At 42.6% G+C, this 9,851-nt stretch overlaps 1 protein-coding gene across 1 annotated transcript in view; it reads right to left on the bottom strand.

The window, feature by feature from the left end:
* Positions 1 to 524: 524 nt before the first annotated feature.
* Positions 525 to 9,851, bottom strand: part of TXLNB (taxilin beta) — a 35,291-nt gene continuing 25,964 nt past the window's right edge. The window contains exons 8-10 of the mRNA XM_064413512.1: positions 6,948 to 7,040; positions 5,726 to 5,821; positions 525 to 4,629 (exon numbers count right to left, since the gene is read on the bottom strand). Of these exons, the coding sequence (XP_064269582.1) occupies positions 3,823 to 4,629; positions 5,726 to 5,821; positions 6,948 to 7,040 (996 nt within the window). The 3' untranslated portion in view covers positions 525 to 3,822. The remainder of the gene's footprint in view (positions 4,630 to 5,725; positions 5,822 to 6,947; positions 7,041 to 9,851) is intronic.

The following is a 9,851-nucleotide window of genomic DNA, read 5'->3' as shown; positions in this document are numbered from 1 at the left end:
GGTTCATTTCTGTGTAGGATTGACTGTGACCCTGGAGGTGTGTTCAGCTTGCAACTTTGTTTTTCAGAACCTGAACTAGCTGGCAGTGTGCAGGCTGAAGCTTTCCCACGTCAGCCATAGGGCACCTGGACCACCTAACCTGAGAAAACAAAAATTCCAGAAACCAAATGAATGTCAGCAGATGCTGATTTTAAAAAAGCTATTGCTTCTTAGTAAGGAAGAAATAGCTACCATCACCACCTCTTCTCACCCCAAATCTGTGCCTGTGAAGGTAAGGGAATAACTGTGTGAAATAAAAGCAAGACTAAAGGAGGCAACCACAGAACACAGTAGGACTGATGAGAGTGCCAGATTAGTAGAATAATGATGATAACAATGAACACTGGGGAGACAGAACTCACTGTCCCTTACTACTTCCAAATGGGTGTTGAAACCCACAGAAGTGTGGGTTTCTGTGCCTTGAGTGCAGAGGCACCTGGGGAAGGGCAGCAGAGCTGTTGTGCAGACTGCCATCCCAAAGGCTTTTCACAAGGATACTGTGCATAGTCAGTTTTATATTGGGTACCAGTGGAAAAAAAGAGCAAGGGAGGCCAGGAATTAATGTTGAAGAAGAATGAGACAATCTAGGTTAGCACACAGAAATCTGTGATGGTGATTTAATCTTCCAGTCTGATGCAGTGGATGATAAAGAGATGCTTGGTTATATTTTACAGATTTTCCACTCCAGCTTTCCACAGCTCTACAGGCCATGAGATTACACATGAACCATCTCCATAGTTTGACTCTAAATACTCTATGCAGCCTGGGATCAGCCAGAATTTTCCCTACAATTCTCATCTCTTGTAAACACATGAAGCCAAATCCTGAAACTAAAATCTATGAAGGCCACTCTTCTGTGCTTTCAGTATTGTATGTGTGCATACATACTGAAAATGAGGAGGAAACTGCTGGGGTAAAATTCACTTGGTACTTGAGAAAAGAAGAGAAGCAACAGGTCTGTGAGAGAAACTCATAGTAATAGGAGCTGCAAGTATGTGAGTGTTAGAATTTTGCAGTGTTAGAATTTCAAGGGCAAAAATGAGGAAGGTGGAATAGAGTGGGAGTAATTTTCCCAGAAGGCTGTGTATTTATTCATGAGGAATGATGCTGTAAGAATAAATCATAACTCTGTAGGAAGTTTTTATCTGCAGGATCCTTGTCTCCCTGCCTGCTGAAGTTGGAAGATATGAGACATGAATTACATAATTAAAGATGTGACCATAATGATTATGTAAAATGGAACCAACCTAAAGTTGCAAGTTCATTATTATTGCATTAAATATATGAATGTATAAGAAAACATCAACAACTGAAGGCTATTTGAAGAAAAAGAAGGGCATATTTAAAGAAGTCAGTTTCATGCAGGTGGTTACTAAAATGGCAACAGAATCAAACAAGATCAAGAATTAAAACCCCCAAAACATTAACAAGTATACAAATTGCATTAATTTTAAAAGTCACCCTGATAACAAACAAAACTTGTAACAGAAACAATATTTCTACCAACTTAAGTCAATGGAAACTAAAAGAAGTGTATCAGGTGAGTATAACTTTTTATCTTAAGATACAGATTTGTTATAATGTTTTCACAGGCACAAAACTGGCTTGGTTTTTAGAGATGGCCATTCACTTAGGGCTTTGAATCTGAATATTTGATGGAATTCACGTTGCCTAATTTAGATACCAACAACAGAGAAATTAAATTTAAATTAGTTGTCTTAGGCTGGCTCTAGTATCTGAAGGGAAAGATCATCTCCAGAGAGAACGTAATTCCTTCTGACTTGGATGCCAGTCTTATAATGGGATAACTTGTCCTCAAAAGATGCTTTTCCTTCTCCACTGTTTATAAAAGGAGCTTAAGATAAATAAGACTCAAATTATCTACTTTCACATGATTAAAGACATGAGATAAATCCTGTAGGTCTTGTTATCTAACGTGAGGCATTCACAATTGAAAACTGTAGTCATGATAGCTACGGGCCATATCCGAACACTTTTGCAGTTTTTGCTCTGTATACCCCAAGGATCAGCTCTGTAACCAAGCAGTTCATGGACATATTTAATCAGGACCATGTTGGCAGTAAGCAAAGATTTAAACCCCATTTTTGGAGAGTGACATGCTGGAAGGACTGTGTGGCCACTCTTTCCCACAGTGTGTCAAAGATGACATCTTTCCTCTTGGCTCACCTGTATTTCAACTTTGGCTTGAACAAGTTGCTTTGTCTTTGGGTCTTCTTGGGATTTATCTATAAACATGGGTTTCTTTGATTGTAAGATTTCCCTTTCCAACCTCTAAACATCTTGTTTAATTGCCCTTTTCAAATTCTTAAGCTGTCCAGCTAAGACTCTGAAAAGCCTGGGTGGAATTCAGAGGAAGGAGATGAGAAACAAGGAATGTCCCCCAGGATTATTTTAACCTTCTTTCAAAAAGCTTGCTTACTCTCCTTGCTTGAGACAGTAGAGCTGTCTGGGTAGATATCCTCCCTTGCCTCCTTCCTTCTTCATCTCTGTTCTTGGCACCAGCATAAACCAGTTTTGAAAAGGTGGCTACATTATTAAGCAATAGCTGTTGGCAGGCAGATGGGAAGAGCCAGTTAGACAAGAAAGGGGATGGGAATGTAGCCAGCCCCTGGAGGTGTCTGTGAGAGGCATTCCTGCTTTCCTGGTTCCTCTTTGCTTCTGGCTTATTGACTTGTGCTCTGCTTCCAGAATGGGGTGACAGGTGAGTCCTCATCCTTCTCCTGGGAGCATCAGCACATGCAGCAGTGCCAGGAGGAAGCTGTGGTTCATGTGGCTGTAACTGGGATGGACAGCACCATCCAGAACCATGATCCCAGGACTATTCTTCTGTATTCTTCTGGAATACATCCTGGTACCTTTCACTCTTCTTTTTGCTCCTTGCCTAGAAACTGGGATCTGCAACCAACTTCTGAACTTCTCACCTCGTTTGTGAGCTGGAAACAGGCATGATCCCCACTGTCAGCCTTGTGATTCCAAATAGTAGGATAATGTAGCAGTTTTCTGTTGGATGTAGAAAGAGAGTTGTGACCCCTACCTCAGGAATTGCCATCAATTTGAAAATTGCTGTTGTTTTCAGTTATTTTATGTCAATCTAGAAAAGCTCTTTTCCCTTTCCCTGTAGTTTTGTTGAAAACAAAACCTGTTCTAGAACACTGAGCAGAAAAGACCAATGGAAGGTAAGGCTGAAAGCTTGTGGGTGTTTAGGTTACAGTGCTGAGTGGTCATTTCCTTGCCCAAAAATTCACCTTTGGTTGTTGCACTGCTCCTTGGATATGGCTGACCACATTTATGGTTTCACTATTTTACTTTGTAATTACAAATGCCTTTCACCTCATTTATTAAAATCACTGTGTGTCCAAGTAGGCCATCTTTTATGCAATGTCAAAATAAATAGAATTAATATGAGTCTTTAAATATATGCATGAGAATTGCAATGGTTTTTGAAACATGGAAGTGCAACACTAAAATTATTTTCCTGAATGAGATGAATCATCATGCCTGGCAAAAAAGATCCTGTGAATTCATTGTATTTCCATGTCATTAAGAAAATATTATACTTCAAGCAGATGAAGGACTGCAAAATTTGGAGACCCATTATTACTGGATAGTGGTAGCAAAGAGAAGTGAATTGCATTTGCATACAAATACATGAGTGTGTTTTAGGAATCAACTTTTGTTTCTTAAAAAAAAAAAAAAGGTATCCATTTAGAGGACAAAGCAGAGCTCTGGTATGCAGAAGACAAGCCTGGAGACATGGTGTCTTCAATCCACTGCTTCCATGTCTGTGTCCCCTGTTTGCTCCACAGACTGACCCTGGACAGATCTCTCTGCTAGGTCATCCACACATTCTGCAGCTTTTGGTGGACCCTGAATGGGTACTGGCATATTCCCAAGGGAGATGGGTGTGCTTTGTGAGGGGGTTGGCACATTTTCAGGGGCTGCTGGCATGCTTTCAGTGGGTATTGGCACATTCCCAGTGGGTACAGGCACACTCTGGGGAGGCATTGGCACACTTTCTGTGGGTGTTGGCACCCTGTCTGGAAGTGAGGGCGTGCTTTTGGTGGGCTTTGACACGTTCTCAGTGGGCGCTGTCATACTTTCAGTGGGTGCTGGTGTGTGTTCAGTGGGTGTTGGTGTGCTCATGCTGGGCTGCTCAAATTTTTTCCCAGCCTCTGAATGTGGAGTGAGAGGAGCAGGAGGTTCTGCCACCAGGACAGGGTTACATGTTTGAGTGTCACAGGTCTCTGGATTGCTGCTGTTGCTTGGGAGGAAGTCCTCTGCCTTGTGGGACACCCTGAAAGCTTCAGCCAGCTGCTTCAGCATCTTCTTGTCACTCTCATGCAGCTCTATGCTCGCCTGCTCAGAGGGGGAAGAAGTTGTTTTAGTATCATCTTCTTCATCGTCTTCTTCTTCTTCTAAGATGCCATTTCCATTCACCTCTTCTGGGAACTGTGCTTGCTTTATTTTTTTGTACAATTCATTTCTCTCTTCCTGCAGAGCACGGCAGAGGTTCTCTAGTCTCTGGATTTTCAACACGAAGCACTCATATTCCTTGGACCTCATGGCTTTCTGTAGTCAAAGACATCAGGCAAAGGTACAGGCTCAGTTTGGATGCATGCAATTCATGAGTGGAACTGGCAATTAGGAAATTATTTGAGCAGCCTTTAAAGGATGCTGCCAGGTGGCTGGCTTTCACCAACTGCTCTTCAGTAACTATGGTGTTTTGGACCAAAACTTCAAGAGGAAATTCATCCCTGTAACTACAGTATATTAATATTCTGGATACATATTCAGATAAATTTCATTCAAATATATTTGCAGGAATACCTGCTGATGATCTGGAGAGATGGAAAAGCATAGTGCATGTCCATACAGATAAGCAACCAAAAGCCTGCTTAGAATTTTGGTTGATGTGGATGTGAATTTGGAGGCAAACAAGCTGCTTTTTTTTTTTTTTTTTTTTTTTTGTTTATCTTGCTTCTGGGCTCTGTAAGAGCATCCTGAATTGGAACATTTTCTACACCCAGTGAGAAACAAGAGATACAGTAATCCATAAAAATAGAAATAGCAATAGCACAGAGCTACAAAGCTAACCAGAAAGATCTGATCCAAGTTCAGCTTATGTTAGGAGTGAAACTTCAGGCAGCCTCTTATCTTCTTTGAATGAGTTCCAATGTGCTTATGAACTTCCTTTGCAATGCCCCTGGGACAGCACATTTAAAAGTATGGTGAGACACAGTACTTGCTTTTGACTCTTAGAGTCTGACTACACAGGAAGTTAATGAAAGGCATGATTTTAAAGTTCATTAGCTAGAACACATTAATTCCCTGTGTAGATGCTCTTATGCAGAAAGTAGCATGAAGTGAACTAATGCCAATTTGCTTGTATGGGAGAGCATTAAGAATCACCCATTTTTAGAGCACTTAAAATTCAGAGTTACATAATTCAGTTTCTCATGGATGTAGTGAATGTCTGCACAATCTAAAACCACTACCACTTGGGATTGTCTTTTTCTCTAAAGACATCAAATTATCAAGGTAGCTTGAAAGAAAGACCCTTAGATTCAATAAGAAATTTTTCACTGACTTCTGGGATTATCTCATCTCCTAATTAAAGCTTTATGTGGGGAAAAGGATGCATCTTGAGATGGGAAAGACTGCTCACCTCTTCAATCATGTCCAGTAATGCTCTGTTACAGTTCTCAAACCTGGATTTCCATGTAGCAGTATCCTTTTCTAACTTCTTCATTTTCTTTGTCATCTATAGAATCAGGAAGAAAAGCTGAATCACACCGAAATTTCATGCTAAAGATGAAATTAGGACAGCCCCTTTATTCAAGTCTTTGGCCCTACTCAGAGCTCTGCTACCGGCTGTAGTGTCTGTGCTAAGTAATAAATAATGTTAAGGGATGGATTTCATTTGAAATAGCTTCTATATAACTTTCAGCCCCTAGTCTGTAGTCCCAACAGTAGAACCAGTTGATTTTAGCCAACTTCCAACTTCCATACAAACTACCACAAAAACAAAAGGCAAAGATTTTGGTGGAATCTGTTTGTCTCTTTGCCAGACTACAGTGTTAGATTGCCAGGAAGTTAAAGATGGGCTCTTCTGAGCCCTCAAGGCCAGGGAAATTTCCTCTGGACTAGTCACCCCTCTATACTACCTCCAGAGCACACCACTAGCTAAATAGCACCATTTTTCCTGTTGATTTTTTGCAGACAGAACTCTCTGTGAAGAATTATTAGGTGCTGCCTGGCTCAGGGCATGAGGATTTTGAGCCTTGGTGGCAGAGCAGAGCATTGTTTATTACGAAAGCAGGTACAATATGTAGATGTGTTTGGTTTTTAACTCCCACTCATGACAGGAAATAAGAACCCCAGCTGCAAGGAAACAGTCTCTTGGACTGTTTCCACATGGTGTAAAGGGGTTGGTGGGCTTCAGGTGTGCCTACACACTCTAGTAGAAAGATGTGTAGCCTATGTCAAAGTCTCTGTACCAGTGTCAGTCATCCAGAAGTTTCTGGGCACTCCTGGGAACATGGTCTGATAAATGTGGCTCCAGACTCCCTCTCTGGTATGTCTCAGCGATCTGTACCCAACCATCACATTATATTTTAAATAAAATATTTATTCTTCCAGGCATTTTCAGTTTTAGCTGAAATTGAAAGCTTTCTACTCTCCTTTCTGCTGTTCAGCTTGCAAAGCTGAAATCTAACCTGCTGTCAGTCATGGCTGAGTGTGTCCTAAATCTTATTTGAATGTTGATGAAATTGTTCTTCAACATGTGCAGAGATGGTCCCATCTCAGGTAGAATTATTAGAGTGAGAAATATCAAAATCTAAAAGGAAAGTGTCAATTACAGAGTTCAGGCATGAGCTCCTACTCACTTTTTCCATCTCCTGTTTGAATGTGGCAAACACTTCATTGCTTTTGGCCAATGTTTTCTGAAATTCTTCAAATCTTTCAGAGTAGAGAGTGATCTGTATTAACAGAGAGAGAGAAAAGAAAAACCCTCACTAATTTCAGAACATCCAGGATGGTGAACTTCTACTTTGGTAGAAGATAATAAAATAAGTATTGTGTTTGGACATGGAAATTAGTTTCTGTGTGGAGACCACGAAAGCACAAACATCAGGGAACAGAAAGTCTTTGCAACTTTTTATGGTTGCAAACTATTATGATTTCTCCATTGCAGAAAGATAAACTGAGTAAGAATAGAAAGAGCCACATTTCCCTTGCTTTGATCCCTTTCCCATCTCCATGGGCAAGGACTAACTAACGTGAACTGGTCCTGATGCTGTGCAGGACCATTCAGTGTGATTAACTCCAGGTGAGAGCCAGCCTGAGCAGAGCTGTGCCTGAGCTCTAAGCCTTGCTTCACCATGCAGATGTTACCAAACCCCAGCTTTAACCTGGGGGTTTCAGCCCTGACAGAGGAGGCCAATACTGTGTGGCTGCCTGGCTGTTCACCTGCCTCGTGGATTTCTCAGAGTGCTCTTCCAGCCAGGCTGGGACCTTGGTGCTGCCCTGGCTAGGATGCTTTTGATGTCCAAGTGAGCTGGGGGAGAGGCATCCCCCACACCACCTGCAGTCATGGTTTCCCTTCTTCCATCTTTCCACCTGGTGGCTCAGGCTGTGGCCAGGGGTTGCACAGGCAGTGCTTGATGTGCTTCACTGGATACCCCCGTTGAAGAGGAGTGCCACTGCTCACTTTCTATGTTACCTGGCATGTAAACAAAGCCCACCCTTCACTTTCACATCTGGATTCCTTCAGGAGGCGTCCCTGCACCACAGCTTGAGCAAGCTGAGAGGGCACCTTGTCAGCTCTGTTTTGGACTGCAGATGTAGGCAAGGCCAACAAAGACAGAGCAAGCCATCCCCAGCCAGCCTCTTTTGCCAGTTTCACTTCACTCTGAGAAACAGAGCAGAATAAAGTTGTGATGCAATGTGCCAGATTTCAGACCACCAGGGCTCCATATCTTGCTATCAGTTTATACCTGGCAGCCATATGAAAGTTTATCAGTGGCTGTATTTTGTCATTATTACAATTTTTTTTTGTATCTAAAATCATCAGATGGTTTTGGGCCAACAAATGTTCTAAAGATCGGAGGTTAGATTTTCTGTAAGATTTTCTTGTTTTCAGCTTTTCCTGCATGGTTTTTTTTTTTTATTGTTGTTGTTTTGTTTGGTTGGCTTTTTCTGTTTCTTTATTTGTTTGTTTGTTGGTTTTTTTCTCTTTGGAAAAGAAGACCAGCTCCAGCTTGTTCCGTTCCTTCTGGTGCCAGAACATTCCCAGCAGTGTTTCAGTTATCAGACATTTCATCTGTCCAGCCTGGCAGCTGTTAGGAAAAGTGATGGTGTCACATGTGCTGGCTGAGGCAGGGTGGCTGCAGAGCACTGGGAGGGTCAAGAGCAGCCTGCAGTATTCCAGGGGTGGAATACTGGGTGGAAGCTGGTTACCGTGTCTCTTCACACCAGCAGGGAGCTGGATAAAGGATGACCTAGGAGCTTTTCTTTAGTGTAGTGCCAGCTAACTCACCCCTGATACTACTGTGAGGTTACTGAGGAAAAGAAGATTCAGAAAATGTTGCTAATAGTGGGGTGGGTTTCATTCAGATTTTAAAATCAGGTACAGTTATATTATGTATCATGCTTGTTCAAGCTAGTTGTTACAGTGCCTCTTGCCACAGCCACGAATGCAGGGTTCCAGCCAGGCATTCCCTGGGCTGTAAGGGCCTTGGAGGCTGAGAGGAGGGCACAGAGCTGGGTGAAGACACGGGAGGTTAAACCCATACAGAGCACTCCGTGGTGCCAGTATCAGAGCTAGCTGACACGAAGCTTGCATGTTTGTATTTATACAAGGCTGTAGTCAGAGCTGTGACCTAGGCACAAGTAAAAACTCAGAGGGATTTGTTTTAGCAGCCCAAGTTCCACAGCCTAGGTGGGACACTGCTACCAGGTGTAGCAGTGGAACATTGGCATTTGGAAGAGATGTCACAGCTCTAAGAAGAAATGCCTTCCCAAAGCCAGGTGATGGAGCAGAGATGGGAGTCAGAGAACTGAGGCTCCTAGCCCAGATCTGTTTTAAGAAATTCTCACCTCAATTCTCACCTCAATTCTGTCTCTGCTTTCCCTTCCAATTTTTGCGTATTGTTTAATTAGGTCAAAAACATTTCACATTTGAACAGGGCAAGCTCTGACCTCAGCTGAGTCCCTAAGGAGCACCACAGCACTAAGAATAGCTTCTGCAATTTAAACTGAATAATAAATGAATGTTTTCACAGTGGCTGGGAACAGGCTGTAGGAGATGTCACTCACTGGGAGCATGTACTTGTGCTCCAGGATCAGGGAGATAAGAACTGCCTTGCTGTATCCAGCAGGACTGTGTGAGAAAAGAGAGCAGAGACAGCACTGCTATGAGTGCAAGGCCTTGGGAAGTGAGGGCTCCTCAGCACTGCCATGCTGAGAGAGTGCTACAATGGGGACACTCCTCTGGCCTTGTTATGCTCTTCTTGGTTGTCATGGTTTAGTGGTTGCCCTGTGCTGGCTACCAAACATTAAAGGTCTTGTCTGGCTTCTATCTTTTTATTTGGTTTCAATGCGTGAAGCTAAAATAGTCTGCCTAAGCATCGTGCCTGGGGAGAGCATGCAGCATCCTGGGAAGCAGCACCACAGTTTGGGTGTGCCTCCTCAGCTGTTGCCAAATCCCTGTCATCATTTGGAGTGCCGGATTTGGCTGTCTCTGGCACATTGTGCCATCCACACACTGGCTGGCATGAATATGATGTCCC

The sequence above is a fragment of the Passer domesticus genome, chromosome 3 (genome assembly GCF_036417665.1).
Source record: "Passer domesticus isolate bPasDom1 chromosome 3, bPasDom1.hap1, whole genome shotgun sequence".
NCBI classification, from domain to species: domain Eukaryota; kingdom Metazoa; phylum Chordata; class Aves; order Passeriformes; family Passeridae; genus Passer; species Passer domesticus.
This window is presented reverse-complemented; position numbering and strand designations above follow the sequence as displayed.